Raw genomic sequence first — 20,784 nt, 5'->3', positions numbered from 1 at the left:
TTCGAAATATGTGATCTTTATGGAGAATAAAGACGTCGGAGAAAAGAGAGCTTGTGGTTAATATTACCTACGATTTCACTTGCGCATGCGCAGGGGCTTACATACGAGGGAGGGGTGGGAGGGGGTGAGAGAGAGAACAAGAAATATATAAATGTGTTGTAGCTTCCGCAGGGATTCCATTGAGTGAATCCTCTCTATCTCTCACACATTTTTGTTTTTGTATTGTTTGCTTTCCTACAAAATGCTGCAGCGTCAAGTCGGTCTCAAAAAAAGCTATTCGGGCTCCAAATGGCACTTCGTTCCCTTGAATATATACGAATGCGCAGTTGGTATTATATGCTTCGATGTATTACCTGATCTCCCTACATGGAATGTATTGAGAGATGAGGTATTGTACTTCACCCCAGATCAGAAATGTGAGGAAGTGTGAGTGTGTTAGCAAGAAAAGTGTGTCGCGACCTTGTCCTACACTCTTAAAACGTTGGTTAAAAAAAGAATGGTATAGGACCCCCGTGCACTTAATTGGTTAGTTTGTACCCTTAAGTTGGTTAACTGGCAGTATTTGGGCTATTCCAATAAGTATGTACATTTCACAGTCCGACGTTTAACCAACTTGTTTATAACTTTACCGCTCACTGAGTAAAAAATTCGCGCGTACACATATATGTACACTGTACGTACATCAGCGCAGCGTCTATAACACACACTACACGTCATGCATAGTACGATCCCTGACAGGGTGGTTCAGTAATCAAGAATACAGCTAACGCCATGGCAGATATCGAAGACAGTGCTGTCTTGAATTTCTTGAAAAAATACGAGATCGAGTCTCTACATGAAACTTTTATCGGTAAGTGTAGCTTAACATCGGTAAAAAGTTTAAACTTATGTGGGCACTGAGACCCCCCAGTGACAGTATAACGTTAGGCTCAGAGGCCAACGTTAGGCTTATACTAGGCTAACGTTAATACTAGTACTATAATACTACTAGTAGGCCTATGCCTAATACTATAGTAACACTAGTAATATTAGTAACAGTATGCAGTTACTAAACTGCCACTGTGTTTAACACAGTGGTTTATTCGATGTTAAATGTTATGAATCTTTTTCGTGTTTTTCACCATATACTAGTGTTGTTCGTGTAATCGACATAGGCTAGGCCTAATTATTAATGTAAATGTGGTATCCTATTAAAGTCCAAATACAAAAACTTTGACCTACTGTCTATAGTATAGGTAGCCTAGCCTAGTGTATACACCTGTTTAATTATTTACACACTTATAACAGTTAGGCTAAGGATAGATCAAATGTGATGCCACAAACTTTTTTATTTTGATTTATATCATACATATTTTGGAGGATATTTATGAGAATTTTTGCATGATAACTCAACAAGGGAATGATTGATCATAAACCTCATTGTTTTTGGAGTCATATCATGAACATTAATGAGGTCACAGGATCAAACATCAAAATTTTCAAATTGCAATAACTAGACAACCATTATTCATTAAGTCAGAATTTCTTCATATTTCATATATAGTGATATTTGTAGATAGTGTGTGCATGCTGATGATTTATTCCTTTCTTATAACCCTCAGAGAATGGAATTGACAAAACTGCACTTCTTTTGCTTAAAGAAGATGACATAAGGGATCTGATACCAAAGATTGGTGACAGACTAAAATTTCAGGCAGGTTGGAAGAAGGAGGTGAGTACTCCTGTATATCAGCAATGGATTTTACATGCTTTAAATGTCTTACAAGAACTGGAGGTGGAATCAAAGGCTTATTTTTCCATTTGAAGCATAACCATGGAATTAACTCAAAAAACTCAAGTAAAATTATTTGTGGTCAAGCTGGTTGCACTGCACTCTTTTTTCAACTGAAGGCTACAAATGGCATCTCAACAGACACCACTTGGGTAATAAAGAACAAACTAATGACCAGGGGGACCAAGAGCCAGAAAGGAACAGTCCCATTCCAATGGAAGCAGATGCACATTATGAGGCAGAAGAAGATGATGAAGAATCAATGGAAAATGATATCAACATAGCTAAATCATATGCAATATTCACAGCCCGACTTAAGTCCTCACCTATTCCTTCATCATTAGTGGGAAAAATTATTGTTGATGTACAGGACCTAATTGAAAATGTAGTTGATCATATTGAAATGGAAATTACTAGATTAATAAGTAACCAGCAGTCCACACTATTGAGAAAGGAAGAGGATAAGCAAGACTTTCACAATATTTTTTCCAATGCAAGGGAAGCTCCTTTCTCTGAAATGAGAACAGAATACCAACAGAGGAAACTTTTCAAGCATATTGGTGCATATGTTGAACCTGAACAAAAACTTCTAGGCTACTGTTTCAAGTCTAAAATAAATAAAACAGGAGCTCCAATTCAAGAACAAGAGAAAGAGACATTTCAGTACATTCCTTTGGCAATTTCACTTAAAAAATTTCTGGAACAACCAGGAGTTATGAATGCAATATTTTCAGCTAAAGCATCTGCAGATCCAAATGTCCTGGTTACATATCGAGATGGCATTCTGTTCAAAAATAGGTATCAACAGCATGGTGAAGTGCCTCTTATACCCCTGCTGCTATACAATGATGACTTTGAGACTGCAAACCCTCTTGGTTCAAGGAAAGGAAAACATAAGATTTCAGCATTTTATACAAATGTGCTGTGTCTACCCAGGAGATATCAGGCCAGATTAAACAACATTCTTCTCACAGCTCTAATCACCTCATCTCTCATTACCAAATATGGAGTAGAAAGTGTTGTGAAAGTAATAAAAGAAGAAATTCAAATGTTATCGAATGCATGTCTGAATATAGAAGGGGATGATTTCAGTGGACTTGTTAGGCCGGTTTTGTTCCAAGTTGTTGGCGATAACTTGGGTATACATACCATGTTAGGCTATGTTCGTGGCTTTACAGCAAACTATTACTGTAGACTTTGCAAGGGGCATCGAAGTGTACTGCAAAAACAATTAGTTGAAAATGCCAGTCTACTTAGAACAGTAGAAAATTATGTTGCAGATTTACAACATGATGACCCTAGTGAGACAGGTATCAGATTTGCTACAATTCTAAATGATCTGGGAGAGTTTCATGTAGTTGAAAACATAACTCTTGATGTTATGCATGACTTTTTGGAAGGAGTGATACCGTTAGAAATGTACTTAGTGTTAGACCAGCTGATTCAGGAAAAAAAGTTTACTTTGGAGGAACTTAATGGTAGAATTTCATGTTTTAATTATGGCTTCACTGACCAGTCAAATAAGCCTAGTCCTTTGAAACAATCATCTCTTTCAAACCCTGGAAAAGCAAGTGGACAAAGTGCTTCACAGATGATGTGCCTAGCTTTCAGTTTACCCATAATGATTGGAGATAAAATTGAAGAAGATTCTGATGCATGGGAGTTGTATCTGTTGTTGATTGATATTTTCAAGATAATAATGAGTCCCAGTTTGAGCCTCTCTGCAACATATGTTCTGAAAGCTTTGATCAGAGATCATCACCAACTATTTCTCCAATTGTTTCCAGATCGGAACCTTACTCCAAAACAGCATTTTCTTACACACTATCCAAGATCATTGCGATTCCTTGGACCTTTGAATCAGTACACCTCAATGCGTTTTGAGGGAAAACACAAAACATTCAAAAAATTTGCAAATTTGTCTTGTAATTTCCAGAACATTGCTAAAACACTGGCAGTTAAATACCAAATGGCCCAGTGTTATGCATTTCTCTTGGAACAACCTCTTGAAAATCAAGACATAGAATTAAATCAGGAGCAAGTATCCACCCTGTCAAGAGTAGGATCAATTTTAGACATGATGGCAGCTGAAATAGTTGCTGCAAAACTGAACATTGGTTTAGAAGAAGAGATAACTTTTGTAGGAGCAGCCAAGATTCATGGTTATGAATTTAGAGAAGGAACTGCAGTTATCACCTCATGGAATGACGATGGACCAGAATTTGGAAGTGTGCAATGTGTCCTTCTAAAAAATTCTGATATTTATATTGTACTGAACTTATTCAAGACGATAGGCTTCCAGAGACATTTACAGGCATATGCTGTGGAAACCACATCAGACTTAATTGAAACTGTTTGTCCTAGACAGTTGTTTGACCACCGTCCTGTGACTTGCTTGAAGAATCATAATGGGAATGACAGATCTCATTACATTTCTACTCGCATCACTTTTCTATAGACACAGCATCAGTTGTACCACTGCAGGTGAATTAGTTATTTAGTCATAACCTACATGATTATAAATTAATTTTCTCCCAGTTTCAGAGTAAAGTGGTCTTCCAATTTCCTCTATATCAAGATGAGATACCAGATGTATCATCTCTCTCAGATGCAGATGATGTTTCTACTACTGGCGATTCAAGTACTAGTGTTGATACCTTGATTATTGAATCAGATGCAGACACATCACTTGAAGGTTCATCTTACTCACCCTTCCATTCACCATATCCCTTGAAATGACAGAAAAGAATCCATTTTGTAAGTAAAGGATATTCTATTGTTTTTAGTGAAAAGTACCGTAGTTATTAACATCTTATAGTGGTTGAGGCTACTTCTTTTTTTATGAAAGCAAGGTATGGTGCATGCTTTGAATGAGAAAAGAGGTTTTGTTGTGAATACCAGAGATTACCCCTAAACTTTCCATTATGAAAGAACTACTGTACAGTAGCTCTGGAAGTGATGAATCTCCCTGCGAGGACTCAAAGTGATCATTATCAGAAAACGATACAGAAATAAGTTTATAATAGAAATAATAAAAAATTAAAGTTTATTGAATGGCAGAGGTAATTGCATATAGGTTGGTGATTTTTGGTACCATACTGCACCTTCACCATTCAGTCTATAGGTGTCAGTAGTGTTAACATTCTATGCATCCAAATAAATTTAGTTTTCTAATTTACATACTGGCCCATTCACACTCTTCTCATATTTGATATTTAGGATGTTGAAGCTATTCTAGGCCAGTCTTCCAGAGGAAGGAAAGTCATGGGAAGCATCTCTTGCAAGAAATTATGTTCAAAACAGGATCGACACATTCTTGTGGAAATTTGTACTAGTCACATGGTTGATCATTATGGAGATAAGTGAGTATATTCACTATGATATATTATGGGAATAGCAGACCCTTCTAATATAAACACAGAGAAGTGGCTGTACCCTATTTTGAAATGCCCTGGAGACCAAGAGATATTTTTAATAGAATTTATAATGAAAAATATTCAATATGGTTATGTTTCTGAATGAATTGTTTCAATTCTCAATAGATAGAATACATTTGCTGTATTGTTGTCAACATTTTACCTATTTCCTTTTTAATCTACAGGCCAAGCTCCTTCATTAAGGCAGCGTTAGCAGCAGCAGTTGTTGATTTGTTTCCCTTTCTGAAGGATCCAGCATCTCCCTTGGGTTATGTAAGCATGTTTATGTTCTAATATCCCTCGGCTTAATTGTCATTAGCCATAGTATACACCACTTTGATGTTATGCATGACTTTTTGGAAGTGTTGAGGTGACTAGTTTCCTTTTCCTAGCTGCCCTTTCAAAATGTCTCTAAAATGTTGAACACAAAACACTGCCCAAAATATCATTACTTTTTGTCATCTGTAGTCAAGTAATATAATCTTCTGTGGGTTGTACCAAGTAATTTGTTCATCTCATAGAGGACTGTGATACTGAAATCTATTTTCAATACTACCATGATTATATAGGCATCATTTAACTGAAGGCCTTTTAATATGTTGAAAATACCAAAATGGATGTTCAATTGTCACATTGGGAACTCCAAAAACTGTAACATAGGCACTTGTTTTCAATGGGCTTAATCTCTAAATCTAACCAAGGTATTAATGAAGTTTGTTGTTCAGTAGGTACCCTCCTTATTCCATAAAATATCAGAATTCTGTAACTTATTGATTATATGTGCAATTAGGGTCAAACCCATTACTTTTAGGCTTATCACTTAAAAGCAAGTGTCATAGTGTCCCCTGGGACAATACTGTTTTATCAGTAAGCATACGATATTCTGTGAGGACGGTATGGAGTGCCACAATGTCCTTAGTCATAGCGTCCGTATTGTTACCGTGCCATTGTGGAACATGTACCAGACATGTCTGTGGTTTGCTGGCTAAAAGCGTATGTTCCAACCAGCTAGGAAGTTTTAAATGTTGGTGTACAACAGCTTTACATGTAGATCAATAAGTCACATAATTTTCTGAGTTGACTTGAATTTTGCTACCATACTTCAGTTTGATAAAAGAGTATGCTGATTTCATGTGCAGGAAGCATGGTATTGCAAAGGTGCTGCAGGACGACCGGCGACAGGGTATCTAGAAGAGCACCTACGCTACGTATGTAAAAAGAAGATTGCCATGGTGAAAGATTCCCCCGGTGCATCAAGTCCACCTACTCCTTTGACTAAAGTGTCCACTCCACCAACATTGAGAGGTGTGTAATAGGTTTTTACCGTGTAATAGGTTTTTACCAACTATTTTCAGGATTTGACTTATCTCTCATGCCATGACAATGATCAAAGACTGGCTTAGGACATGTTATACCTGCCACAACCATTGGTAACTTCAAAATTTGATGTTAAGGAATCTCTGTTTAGTAGGAAATATATGTTTTTATTGTCCTTGCCAGAAGCTGATCTGGAGAACAAAGAGGAATTGGTGATGATGACTGAGTGGCTGAAATGTAACATGGAACCAAGAGAGAAAGTATTGGACTTCATGAGGCAAACTGCAGTTTACAGACAACAACAGATCAAAGACCACTCAACTAACATTTCAGATATTCTGAAAGAGTATCCCAGGTTGTTAGACCGTGGAATGGTAACTATCAAATTTGAATTTTTGCTGCTTAATTAAAGAGAAATACGTGGGTGATTTTGCATCAAAAATAGTAAAGAAGCGAGCTCTGAATACACATATTACGAAGATACTGTTAAGACCATATCCTTTATCTCTTGTGGAAAAATTACTAGCGAGGTTTTGATTTAGCAGAAACACTGAAATTAATTAAGTCACTAACCTCACTGATGAGTTAATACTATATTTCACTTTGAAGGCTATTTGGCCAACTTAAAAACAGTACTTTGATTGACTACATATCTAGTTTGATTGGAAAGAACTAGTTTCACTGCTTTCTTTAAATGATGGCATTATATTTTAAATCTCTTTTAATTTATGCCTGGAAGTTTATGACAGTAATCAGCCACACAGTGAAGAAAAGTGACTGACTTTTAATTTAACCTTAGGCATCTGGCAGATCAGGATGCATTATAAAGACCAGATTGGGAATAAATGTTATTTTTGGATGAAAATGTTGCTTTATTCAGGGATATAGCTAGGATTTTAAGAAAGGTTGCTGATGCTTAGTGTAGAAAAAAGGTACAGATTCAAGCGGTATAATAAGGTTTACAATTTGTACAAATTTTTTTTTTTTTTAATATGGTGTCTTTGCCATTCAGTGCCATGGTTTTATGTGCAATGTTTGCTCTGCATTTCTTGCAATTGTGTACCAATCTAACAACTTGTCTATCATCTTGCTACATGGAGACAAGATAAATTATTCCCATGAATATGCTTTTGTTCAGTGATGATATCACAAATGTTAAATATTGAATTTTTACAACTCAAATCCCCCCCCCCACCACATTAAAAAAATATTTTGAAAAAATATGAGCAGTATTCTGAGATATTTTCAAAGCATCTGTCAATAAATGTTAAATACTTACTTTTCTTTCCCAGATGTTTACTAAATGTTATTAAACTAGCAAAAGGTATCAAGCAGTTGGATTTTCCACATCCAGCTTCAACAGTACATAGTGTTTGTATAGATGCATGGAACCAGACTTTAACAAATTCAGTGAGAGTGATTTATGGTTACATCTCTATGTTCCGACGTCTCTATGTTCCGACGTCTCTATGTTCCGACGTCTCTATGTTCCGACGTCTCTATGTTCCGACGTCTCTATGTTCCGACGTCTCTATGTTCCGACGTCTCTATGTTCCGACGTCTCTATGTTCCGACAAATTGTTTGGACTCTAATTTTTTTTGACCAAATTTTTTTGGACCCCATTCTTTTTGGACCCAATTTTTTCGGACCCAGTTTTTTCGGGCCCATTTCTTTTGGACCCAATTTTTTTTGGACCAAATTTTTTGAGACCAAATTTTTTCGGACCCAATTTTTTTCTGGCCCAATATTTCATCACCCAAAGTTTTTTGTGGACCCAATTTTTTTTTAACCTAATTTTTGTGGAACCCAATTTGTGGGGACCCATTTTTTCGGACTTAATTTTTTGGGACCCATTTTATTGGGACCTAATTAGGGGTCAGGGAAAAAATTGGTCAGAAATCAACTTGGTCCAAAAGTTGGGTCCCAAGAAAAATTTGGGTCCGAAAAATTGGGTCCACAAAAAGTTTGGTCCAAAAAAAAATTGGGTCCAAAAAAATTTTGGTACAAAAAAAAATGGGGTCCGAAAAAAAATTGGGTCATAAATGGGGTCCAAATAAAATTTGGTCAAATTTGGTCAAAAAGTCCAAACAATTTGTCGGAACTAATAGACGTCGGAACATAGAGACGTCGGAACATAGAGACGTCGGAACATAGAGACGTCGGAACATAGGGATGTCACCTGATTTTTTAATGGATCCTAGCTGAGGATCAAAAATAGAACATGCTTACACACATTAAAGTATTCTATTTCCCTTTGCTCTGTCAGATAGAACAAGATTTTTCAGTGCTTTGGCCTGAGCATGAGGATCACCTGTATGAGAAATGGGACTTGTACTACAATGGGATTATAGAATATGGCAAACAGGTTGAAAATTGGCAAGGCATTCTTGGATTGGAGTACGTTAACCTAGAGAGTTTGTCTATTGGTAAGTGTGCTTCTTATTTCAGTGCGCATAGTTGAGCTAATTTAATTTTTGTATGTTGATCATTCCTTGCAACCTTTCACCACCATCACACTAGGAACTTCTGAAAGATCAGGTTTGACCAATTATCTGTAATATATCTGATCTTGTTCTCAAAATAGCCTTAGTTTACTTTTTGTAAAGACAACAACACTTCCTTTCTTTTTTTGTAAAAATAATAAACTGAAATTGAACAAAAAGCATCAATGGGATCTGGTTCAGACAGAAATCAAGTTGAGTTGGTGCAGGTATATTCCCTTGCTTAGACTCCATCTGACCCATCTTTGGGATTTCATTTAAGCCAAAAGCTAGTGACTACTATAATAGAACAATAGAACACAAAATATGTCAAAGGTTCATCAGTGTTTTGAGATCTGAATATATAATAAAATATAAAGAGTAGATAACTTTGCAAACAGGTTGTGATAGCAGCACAACATTATGAATGTGGGCTTTTAAAGGAGACATGTATGATTGAAAATAAACATACACAAAATACCAAACAGATGCTAACTTATCTCATTACATTCTCATGATATGCCATTTTCTCATTGCATTCTCATGATATGCCATTTTCTGATACAAATGACTTGAAGGACTTCTAGTGTTAGAGACAAATAAAGGCAAGAGAAAATACATATAATTTGTGCTGTACGGGCACTATACGTGGTAATGACAATTTATATGTTAAGTGGTCATTAATTGTGTTATATTTTTATGCACAAGGACTTTGGACCTATCTTTAGTTATGTTTTGTCACTTTTACAGATAAGAAGAAAACATTGGCATTTTTTCTTCTTCCAGTCATCTTGAGAGGGAAAGGAAAGGGAAAGAAAGGATTGTGTTCAGTAAAAGAGGCAATCACCTCCTTCGTGGACATTCAACCAGTAGGTGTTTAAGCATTCATTTGTCCACTTGTTGAAGTTCATTGACAACATGCTTATGACATATGTGTTTTGTAGTTTGTGATGGATTGTTTGTTAAAGTGGAATATCAACAATTATGCTGGATTTGTGTCAATGTACATAGATGCTCCCAAGCACATGAACCATATTCCGTTTGGTTCAAAATGGATAATTAATATTCATGAGTGGGCAGGGCCTACATAATATTATGTAAATATTGATTTCACAACAACAATATGCTTGTCAAATTTTGCTCAATTTGGTAAATGACAGTAGTAGGAAATGGGTCACATGTATAGCTGATTTTAGGAATAAATTATGAGTTGGTGATAAAAAGTTAATGATAGTAAAAGTATCTTCTAAACATGATAACTAAACAGTAAATTTCAAATGTATCAAACGTTCATAGTACTTTTTTAAAACTAGCATGTCATTGTAAGCAGAGATATGGGTGGTTATGAAGTTTGGCTGTGCCAAGTATAATTTCATGTAAAGTTTTTTTCTAAATACAAATCTGCTAGAATGGAGAGCTTTTTGCTGTCACAACTTCATATTGATTGACAAAGAGCAGCTTGTGATAATTTCCATTTTTTTCAATTTTTCTCACAGGAAGTGGCTGATATTCTACAAATTTCAAAGACTATTGATGCCACAAAAAAGCCGCAGCCATTTGTTGTATGCAAAGGAACTCTCTTGGCACCAACCCAAACATTCGTTATACTAGAACGGAGGCCAGTCCCTCAAGAATCACTACTGAAAGCTATCGATTTCTGTTTCAAAGCAATGTACATTTTGGACATGGCTTACCAACCTTCATGCTGTCTTGTGTGGCAGTTCATTCAAAATGTGATTTATGAAATCAAAGAAGCACATGTGCCAAGTTGCATAAGAGATCTTAGATCATTCTTGGCCTTTAAAAGTAATTAGTGGCTTAAAAGAAAAGTATTGTAAGCAAGATATTCATGGCTGATATTTTACAAAGTTCAAAGGATATTGATGCCACAAAAATACTGCAGCTACTTTTGTATGCAAGGAGCCCTCTTGGTACCAACCCAGATATTTGCTATTTTAGAACAGAGGTCAGTTTCTCACAAATCTCTTCTATTAAAGCTGTCTTTTTCTGTTTCATGGCAAATGTACATTTTGGACATGGCTTATCGACCTTCATGCAGTCTTGTTTGGCAGTTCATTCAAAATGTGATTTATGAAATCAAAGAAGCACATATGCCAAGTTGTATTATAGCATTCTTGGCCCTGGAAAGTAAGAAGTGCCTTAAAAGGAAATTGTAAGCAAGAAGCTCATATAATAATTGTAAGCAAGAAGTTTGTATAATATTATTATTTTAAAATTCACACACCCGATAGCATCATCTTGAAGGGACATTTAATTAAAACTCATGATATGACATATTTTTACATACCATGCTGGTACAAATCAAAACTTTCCTTACTAATTTTTATTGGAATCCCGATCTAATCAACTCTTTCATGAGTGAGTAAGGTTTAATGTAGGTTAATTTCACCTACACATGTATCTCTATATGTGGTGAAGATATATATACTATACATCCAAAAACTGGAAATAAGAACAATGCGCTGGCTGCAATGTACTGCACATATCATAAATATGTCTCTAAATGTAATCATGTACACCACATATGTATGTGAGACTCAATGTAATTCTTAATTAACTGTATATATACTATAGGTAAACCTTGATTAATCAGATCATGATTGATGTTTAGATTCATAGATTGTTTATGCATCAATTGATCTATAGTTACACATGTGAGATATTGAGTGTTACAAGTTTTCTATGAATAAGGTTCTTCTTGAAGGGTAGAGGGTTTTTTACATTGTGTCACCTTAAAGGTCTGATAGAGCACAGCTAAGAAGTTGTTACATCCAAGCATATTTATGTGTTGTTTTGTTTTGTTTGTATTTTATTCACATGGTTCAGCTGGTTATTGTTTTCAATAAAAACATCTTCTCAAAATGTCATCCATCTGGCTTCTGTAATGTACCTGTTTGTTAATTTTTCAATATTTTTCAAGGAATTGTTTACTCTTTGCATTGCCATATTCAACTGATTGTTGCAAACTAGGTCTGCATAAACAAAACTTGTGAGGAGTCTTTCAACTACATTAAGTAAAATCCACTGAGGATCTCATCCGTCACTGTCCAATTTATTGCATTCGCCGACATATATTGGGCAATGAAGGCTCATTTAACTGCCCAACCCTTTTGTAATGGTAAAAGCCACTGCCCAATTTAAATGTAGTAATTGCCCAATACAATGATTTTTAATTCCCCAATTTAATGATCCCTACTTTTGTAAGTTCACCAATGATGGGCATAATTTACACAATTAATTTAACCAACAACTGTTGGGTACAAACTTATAGTTATTTTATTGGTTAAAAATGTTACCCAACGGCTGGTTAAAGCCGTTCACCAACAGGTGTTGGTTAAAATTTCACCAATAAGTCGAATTTGACATACGTGCCCAGTGTTGGTTAAGGTATTGGTTAATTTTTTAACCAACTGTTTTTAGAGTGTAGTCCCTAAGTCATATCAAGACCAAACTTGATGGGTAGGTGCCTGGCCATGTAACCTCGTGCCTGCGTGATTGATAACGTCATAGGTCAAAGGTCATATGTCAAATACAATCATTACCCAAAAGGCGTTACACCATAAGATATGTAGATAATTAAGGGACAAATTTGAAATTAGTACTGATGTGGTTGTTAAGGGTCGGAGTCAAAGGTCAATGTATAGGTTAAAGCTAAAATTGCTCTAAATTTTGCAAACTCCTCCTAGACCGTAAGTCCAATCAATTTCAACCTTTGTGGGTAGGTGCCTGACCATATTTCTTATTCTCTATGCACTCTGACCAGGTGGGTTTAATGGAGAAAAGCTGTCGCAATCGAAAGAAAGAAATTGATTTTCTGTTACCCTTATGGCGCGAACGATTTGCAGTAACATCACTGCGACCGCCCATGTCAGCATGTTCATTACACAAATGTAAACAAAATAGTCTACATATACCGTATATGCGGATCGTCCACCTTTTACAATTCCACGGATGAAACGTCTGAAAACACCTGTTTACTCATTGCAATGGAAGGAAATGACACAATTTCACAAGCTACATCGGTAAGACCGAGAGAAAGATACTATTCAAGAGAATGGACCTAGCCAGGAAAGTGAAAGTATTCCTAGGCCTAACGGTCGTAAACAAAATAGAGAGATTTGATTGGCGCGTGATCTGTTGGGCGGGGCTTGCAAATTTGTTTAAAGTTTGTAGAATCTACGGACTCGTTAAAAAAATCTGGCGAATTTTATTCAGCTCAAAGTTTTGAACGACAGGTAACTCAATAAAATAATGAATATATATATGAACATTGCATAGAACGGACATTCTCATTGAACTTTTAGTGCAGTTAGCTGGAAAGGTCGAAGATTGAATTTGGCAAACAATAAGCACTGAGCCTTGTAACTTGAACTGAATGGCCCGGTGAACGGCACGATGTGTATATTGAGACCAATAATTATGTGCTAAAACATAAGACCAAGTTATTTCCTTGTTATATAGTGTGAAATCCTACGGCTTGAATGCGTGTACCTGTGGATTTTCAGTATACCGTAGGTATAAACTTAAGCAGGTATCATAAAACTCTGCCTTTGTAGAAAAGCAAATATATGAAATTCTCGGAAATAGACCGACCATGTAAACATATATGAAAGATAATGCATGTATATCGTTACATTGGTAACATCACACCAGTGACTGTAATGTATAGCTCCACCAACAGTCTATAAGATTCATAAACTATAACGATACAGCATAATATGAATACTATGGGACATATCATCTCTTCTCGCTCAAATGGTGCAAGAAGATGTTCATTATATAGCTGGTGTAACTATACAGTGGTGTTGGAAGGCAGATCGGGCCCGGGCAGAATTCATGTAACCATGCCCCCTGTTTGAAGCCATCGTGTTTCCTTAATGATATTATGAATATGAGAATTCATTATTCTTTGTCCCATAATCCCTGCTCCACTCAATTGACCCCGGGGCTGTAGAACCACCAGACCCCCTCCCCTGTCGTCGTGCCTGGTTAGCTTCCGACTTTCGTTCCAATTCTTGAGCTGAAACTTTACAGTTTCGATTTTCCATGTATGCATACGTCTCTATATATAGGCATATACAAGACTTCTCCATTGAATTTTTATGGGTTTGAATGGGACATGGGGTAGAGTGGACCGCAACAAACAAAACGGTTTCTTCCCCCTCCCACTTTTGCTATTGGCGTTCTATACAAACCAGCCCCCGCATTCAGAACAACTGGCCAGCCAGTGACACCTCCCCCCCCCCCCCCCCATAATACTGCTAGGTATAATATCAATTGTTCATCTACAGTGCACAATTAAGCGTATGAATCAGATAGATGTTTTAAACTGCGTAAGGCACAAGCGCGAGTGCGTTCATTCGCAGAACCGGTATGCCCCAGTGACTGTATATGGACTGCTCGGTTACTGATTGGCATACATCGCCTGCTAGTAAGCTCCTTGAAGCAGGAAACTCTTTACCACTTTTTGAACAGACTTTTGGTGTTGCTGAAATCTTTTTTTTTAATAAAGCCATCTCGGCTTTTTCCACCTCTCCCTTATCCCTTTCGATTTCCTCGTTATGTTCTCTTCTCCTTCCCCTTCCTTGTCCTTCCTCCCCCCGGCAATCCCCTTTCCAGCGGTTAATGACAGTACAACTGCTACTATAACATGTTGCTGCCTTAGTTACGTTATCTCTGGTTTCTAACTTTCACTGGTCGTGACTTGAGTACGTGAACCGAAGCAAGGAAATACAAATAATGCATAATTCTTCCCTCGCTTGTACTACGAAAAGAAATCCCGAGCCGCGCCATGACCAAAAACCTTCATCCACTAATCCATTTGCTTTTTAACCGCATGCATTGCGGTTAAAAGCAAATCAGTTGATTGGCATCAGATGGTAAATACAAAGTAGGAGTGACCAGTACGTTGATCATAGAACTTAGAATTCTCAACAAAACATTATACATATATATATCCCATGGTCCCTCTCTTGAGTAATTAATTGATTTTCCTGTCTGTTTGATATCCTCCTTATAAGGACCGTGAAGTTAAATGTGGGTGCAGCGTAATCTGTGGTAATATATTATCTATTGTCGCTTCCTTCTCATTGCCTTCTATTGTTTTGTTCGTTTTCTTTTCTGTATAGCCTTCTTTTGTGCGTGTGTGTGGGAGACAAGAACAATGGGCGGGGATTTTACATGGATTACTATAGAGCTGAATACATAACTGAGAATTTCATTGACTGGCGTTCGGAAGGATTAGTAAGGAAGCCATGACAGACGGGAAAGAAGGTTTCAGTTTATACAAATAGGAACTTGAATGAGATGAAAGGTTTCTCATTTAGTGTATAATATATCATATATAGCATTTCTGTCATATATTCATGACAGGTGTGACACTTTTGCATTAAAAAAAAAACATTTTTTCTAGTCTTATGTGTTGGTTAAAATGAACTTCATACTAGTCACATACAGGAGCGCCCTCCTTTTTGTTTCAAAAAAACGAAGAAAAAAGTGCCATGTCTAGTTAAAAAATTATTAAAAAGATGAGATAAAAAAAAGGCCCATTGTTGAAAAACATCCAAATATTTTTGAACTTGTGGTACGGAATACAAAAACCATTCATGTAACTTTCGGTTAATTTGTCTTTGTGATTCAGTTCTCCCAAATGGAAGTCACATGTTCCACTGCCCCGATATGTTGGGCCCCCCCCATTTAACCCTCTCCCCCCGTGTTGACATGCATGACAACTGGTCTTGCAAATGAAACACTTTATCAATGATGTCAAGATGTGTTTCCAGTCTTCCAGCCCCTTGTCAATCTCTTCCTGAGGGAAGATTCACAGTATCTCTTACACCACAGGGCCGCATACGGCCCACCAACTTTCTGCGGCCAATGATGGTGTTTTAAAAGCCCAGAATGCGCCCGCGGAACACTTAATGATCGGAGCAATGTTTATCCAAAAATAATTCAACTGAAACATTGAATTCACTGAATGACGGAAACAAGTAATATGAACATATGGTGGGGGGGGGGGGGTCGACCTTAGGTCAAATTGTGATATATTTCAACAGTGGTATATGATGTGGATCCCATAAAATACAGTAATATTTCCTTCGTCGAGTTGGTGAGATACACCATTGCTATCGGTACAAATACCACTGGGACGCTCAAGATATATGATAGCCACCTAATTTGCTTAGACCATACATGTCTATTTAGGTGTTATGTCCAACCATACGCATGTCCCATAATGCACTTTCTTTACCTGCAATGCAAAAATGAAACAGCAACAGAGGAACAATTAAGCGCAGGGTGCGCGCGCGTTGGCATATCATGCCAACGGAAATTCATTAACCTGTCCAAAGTCGTTAAAAGCATGGAGCTATTTCGTAGTTCCAATTGCAGAAAGTCGTCGGTGTATCACCGTCATTGACAGGCTTCCGGCTAAAATTCGCTCACAATGATGAAGCGTATAGTTAGTTTTAACGTTGGCAGGGAAGATCATCACTTTATGGACATGGGTAGGAACTGGCTATTTAAAACTTTTTACGTGCATGTAGCTAGTGTTAATTTGGGTGATTCCGAAACAATACATCTGTTCCACAGGTTGTAGCTATAAACTGCAAGATGATCATCAGCGTCTAATGAAAATAAGAAGCGTCCTGGAGTAAAACCATAAGTCTTACTGATGGTCATTATAAAGGGCGTACCATTTCACATTGCTGGATGCCAAGTACAATACAGGAATTATGGTTCGATGAAGAATATATACCCTCCCCCACGACAACTCGATCACTACCATATCAAGGCCTGTCCAGTTGCATAGTCAGGGGTGGTGGGTAGGGGAGGGGCAGAGTTCCCGCTCACATCAGGCACTGGGTACGTGCCTGGGCTAGTACCCTCTTTCTCTTTTTCATAACATCGATCGCTTCCTACGATCTTCCCTTGACCATCTCCATTCCTCGATCTATTTCATTTCCATTCCCCTTCCCAACTAACCATGCATGCGCACATGTGCTTACATAATTGATCCCTCAACACGGGTAGCTTCGCAGTGCTCGTAATTATTGTTATGAAGTGTCCTTTAGGAACTGTGCAATTATAATCAGGACCTACACATAACACTGTAACATAATCCTTTCCTTAAATCCCCACCCTTTGATCTCCCGTACCCCCCTCCCCAAACTCCCCTCCCCAATCTTCTCCATTGCCCGAATTGCTTCCCCAACCCGTATCGGGCCAACCACTCCCTTACCCGATCGCTCCCAATCTTTCTACTTTTATGAACCACCTCCAGGCCGGTGAGTACTCGCAGTTAAAATGTTCATGTCCGTTAAGTATGCCAATTGTGCTGAAACCGGTCCGTAATGTAGTTAAATAGCATGCATGTATGAATGTGCTTGTTGCAAGATTGCTGTTACTGCAGTTATTAGTAAACAACACTTCAGCCACACACGTACACTGTAAAGATGCAGTTATTTTTTGCCAAAAATACAACAACATATACTTCGCGCTTTTGTGTAGAGGATGAACACGTATGCAAGCATAATGTTGAAAGTCTAGATTGTTTTCGAGATTGTTGCTATAAAGAAGATATCAAGCCATGTAATCAAATATGATCCCAATGAAAGACTACCCCACGGGAATCGAACTCTTGCCTTTCGTGAGGGAATGTTTAGTAATACATTTGTTTATCATCATTGTATGATCATGCAGTGAAGGTCGCCTGGACAGAGTGCGAGAGCTTAATATTCATACCATCCTATGGATGTTGTTGATACCATAAAGGGGGTTTAAAACAAAACAAAAATCTAAGTGATATTTAAAGGTCATTTTAGTTATTACATTTTTATGTTGAATTATTATTTTCATTATTTAAAATTACTTATATGATTTTATTTGGTATTTAAAACTTAGTTTCTTAAGGTAAAATAACTACCAAAAAGAAGTCGGTAGAAACTCTCTCTAACATTCGAATGGAAGGTCCCAATGACGCAATCTAATTTGCATTTCTGAGAATTAGGTACAGTACGGTGTGAGGAGAACAGACAAGACAGAGGTACTTTTTCCGTCGGATTTATTTTCCTATAACGTTGTGTCAGCGAGATGTTTTGTTAAGGAATCTTAAAGGAATTAAACAGGGGTATGGTTGTTGAATATGTTGTGATGAAAGCGTAGAAAGAGGCGAACAGCCCTGTAATAATTGGTAAGTTACTTCTACAGTTGCTCGGTAGCTGTGTATACGATGGACTGAGTGCATACTTTCACTATACTAACACACACCAATACCCCCAAAACAACAATTGGTGTGCATGTTGCCGTTATTATTACAGGTACACTAACCTAGTAAGAACCAAGTTAGGCTAGATGTTGGTATGGTGGTACACGGTAACTTCGCTTGCCCCCTTAAATTCGCGTACTGTGTTACACATGTAGCGGCACTGATACTTGATAGACACTGCGGCGTTTCTTAAGTCAAATTAAACTACTTTTTCAATAGCGACTTCAATCTACAAAGCAATAATGCAACGTGAATGTAAAGAAATGTTTCCTTGCTTCAGGCAGTTTAATTCTCTGTATTTATTGTAGAAGTTGGTCTAACCTTGAAATCAAATAGCTGAAGGATAGAATTAGAAGTTAGAACTAAACCCATGAGCAAAATCAGCAAGATCGTCATTATGGCAATCTTTTAATAGGACGTTATTTGCACTTAGACCATACTATTGCGAATTTACTGTATATACCATCATGCTACTAATAGTAATACCAGGCCTACAACTGAGTGATAGTACAACTAGTACAAGCCTTTATTTTTGTCGATGTTGTTGCTAGGCCTAGTTGTACAAGTTACTGTTGGGTTTTTTGTGATAGTTACTGAGAACAGGTAGAAGTAGTGTACATGAATGGATCACATTAAGCCCAACCTAGCAAGTTACAATTTGACTGGGGCTGGCATAACGTTACATCTAGGCCCCTATTGATATATCGATTAGTAGGCTTAACAATGTTAGTGTTCTGTTAGGCAAGTACTAATTAGTACAAGTGTTACCATCCAAAAATTGTTTTAGGATATTTAGTTGGCATTAATTTACAGTTTACAGAACCATAAGTTAGCTTCTCTTCTGTTCTGGATACATGGTCAGTTCACAGAGGGGCCATGATTGTCTGCATCAAGTAAGTAATGATGGATAGTTGAATAATTTGCTTCTATGTATTCGTTTGCTGACTTTGGTCTGTCCCCGGGGTACCTCTCCATTAGACATTAAACCTCAACCCCAACTAGGCCTATATTTAAGAGCAGGCCTCGACAAATACCGTTGACAATATGCTGGCGAGTAGAATTTTAGCTTTGATGAATAGAAAATGCACTACGCTTGACATTTAGCGAGTGACTCGTGTGCTAGTCAAACCCCAAGATTAGCAAGGTTATCGTGACAAACGTTTCACAGAATGATGAAAAGCAGGCTTGAAGCAAGTTTACGGTGTAAACTAATTTTTATCAATGATCAATTCAATGCGAATTAACTGTGTAAAATGGTTCGCTATCTTACAGTTGATCTGCAGAAACCAAATCGACAATACACGATTATCTGTCATTTTGGTAAAACGTTTTGTGTTCAGAATACCAAAACACTTAAGGTGGCCAAACATCTAAATTATTTCTTAAGGCATTTCCTACATGTCACAATTCGCAAAATATACGACAAATTCAGGAATTTTGAAACAAGTTTGCTGTTATTGCTGCTAGGATTTGTTTCAAAGTGTTTCACTCAATACCAGTTTGCAAGTGGAAGATAGATGCTCTTTTCTAAAATGTAATTGAAAACGGAGAACAAGGTTTTTTTTCGTTAGGAGTTTCTTGACAGGGTGGTAACAGCTTGGACGGGGTAGTAACATTTTTGGTCAGTCCCCTGGGTTCCTCTCACGTTTTCATCACAACAAGTAAGCTTGTGACTGTAGGTTTGTTGTAGTTCAAGTTTGTATTATTATAGAGTGTCTTCTCTGGAAGTTGGGAATATGGAATATATATAGGAATATATGTCACATTACATTTCAGCATGTTTCTCTAGTTTGTAGCCAAGTTAGACTGGTATTTAATATCATGCTATGTATTCTGTCCTGCAATTTATGGACGAACGTTCAAATTTTAATAATATCCGTCACCGTTCATATGAGGCAGCTAAGGCAGAACCCATGCTTATCATAATGGTGTTGTTTCACTGGGTTATGAGCATTAAAATGTTCCTCATCATTTCTGTTGTAGGCTACAGCTAGGTCTACAGCCTTTTAGCATTGAGTTTTATGTACAGAAGCCCAATGGCCACTGAGAGAGTTTGTTTGGTGTGTAATTAATTCTAGTACAGACATGCCCTTCCTATACGAAAGAAAGCACAAGAGAAAGAGAGAGAGATTTGAACTTGGAGATACACTAGTCACAAACTTTGAAATGTTGTAGACCATTATAACACACTGCTATCAGTCCAGGTTGGATTTCTACAACACTTCTCATGTTTGAGAAATGACCCTTCAAGCAAGCGGGGTCATCAACTAAAGTGACTGGACCACTGACATAAAGGTCAGTTCGGTACGATAGATGCAACATATTGCTCACTGAGAAAACATACTGTAAGATGTTTATGGCTTCAAATGACATATTTATAGTACATTATTCAAGAACAAATGGAGTTATATGTCATCCGATGATGCTTTCTTGTTTATATGAATAACATGTTTGAGTTGAGTTATTAGAATTGATAAAACAGTGGATTATTAAAATTTAGGTCTGGCAGTATT

General features: G+C 37.2%; 2 protein-coding genes across 10 annotated transcripts in view; both read left to right on the top strand.

Moving 5' to 3' along the window:
* LOC139977081 (uncharacterized) overlaps positions 1-20,784 on the top strand; it is a 79,856-nt gene that overhangs the window by 1,025 nt on the left and 58,047 nt on the right. The window contains exon 1 of one of the 2 annotated variants that reach the window (XM_071986110.1): positions 17,991-18,196. The exons of the other annotated variant lie outside the window; for it this stretch is intronic. The gene's annotated coding sequence lies outside the window, so the exon portion shown is untranslated. Of the gene's footprint in view, positions 1-17,990; positions 18,197-20,784 lie in introns of those variants that run through there. 2 annotated transcript variants of the gene reach the window in all.
* On the top strand, positions 466-12,429 carry LOC139977087 (uncharacterized). Of its 8 annotated transcripts, XM_071986159.1 has the most exons (10): positions 835-850; positions 1,602-1,711; positions 4,310-4,528; positions 4,991-5,133; positions 5,373-5,460; positions 6,327-6,492; positions 6,688-6,878; positions 8,772-8,931; positions 9,736-9,854; positions 10,482-12,429. In XM_071986159.1, the coding sequence occupies exons 4-10, from the start codon at positions 5,036-5,038 to the stop codon at positions 10,797-10,799; spliced, it is 1,140 nt and encodes a 379-aa protein (XP_071842260.1). In that variant the 5' UTR covers positions 835-850; positions 1,602-1,711; positions 4,310-4,528; positions 4,991-5,035; the 3' UTR covers positions 10,800-12,429. The 8 variants fall into 8 exon arrangements, 5 of the variants coding, with proteins under 5 accessions (XP_071842281.1, XP_071842239.1, XP_071842260.1 ...); XM_071986170.1 differs by lacking the exon at positions 835-850 and having other exon boundaries at positions 1,028-1,711; positions 4,316-4,528; XM_071986148.1 differs by lacking the exon at positions 835-850 and having other exon boundaries at positions 1,028-1,711.

This window comes from Apostichopus japonicus, chromosome 2, assembly GCF_037975245.1.
Source record: "Apostichopus japonicus isolate 1M-3 chromosome 2, ASM3797524v1, whole genome shotgun sequence".
NCBI classification, from domain to species: Eukaryota; Metazoa; Echinodermata; class Holothuroidea; order Aspidochirotida; family Stichopodidae; genus Apostichopus; species Apostichopus japonicus.
This window is presented reverse-complemented; position numbering and strand designations above follow the sequence as displayed.

Excerpts from the sequence above, each read along its gene's own strand:
- LOC139977087 (XM_071986138.1), top strand. The coding sequence starts at position 772 with ATGGCAGATATCGAAGACAGTGCTGTCTTGAATTTCTTGAAAAAATAC. Across the intron at positions 1,712-6,326 it reads AGGCAGGTTGGAAGAAGGAG|GAAGCATGGTATTGCAAAGG; the intron begins GTGAGTACTCCT and ends TTTCATGTGCAG. Across the intron at positions 8,932-9,735 it reads CCTAGAGAGTTTGTCTATTG|ATAAGAAGAAAACATTGGCA; the intron begins GTAAGTGTGCTT and ends TCACTTTTACAG.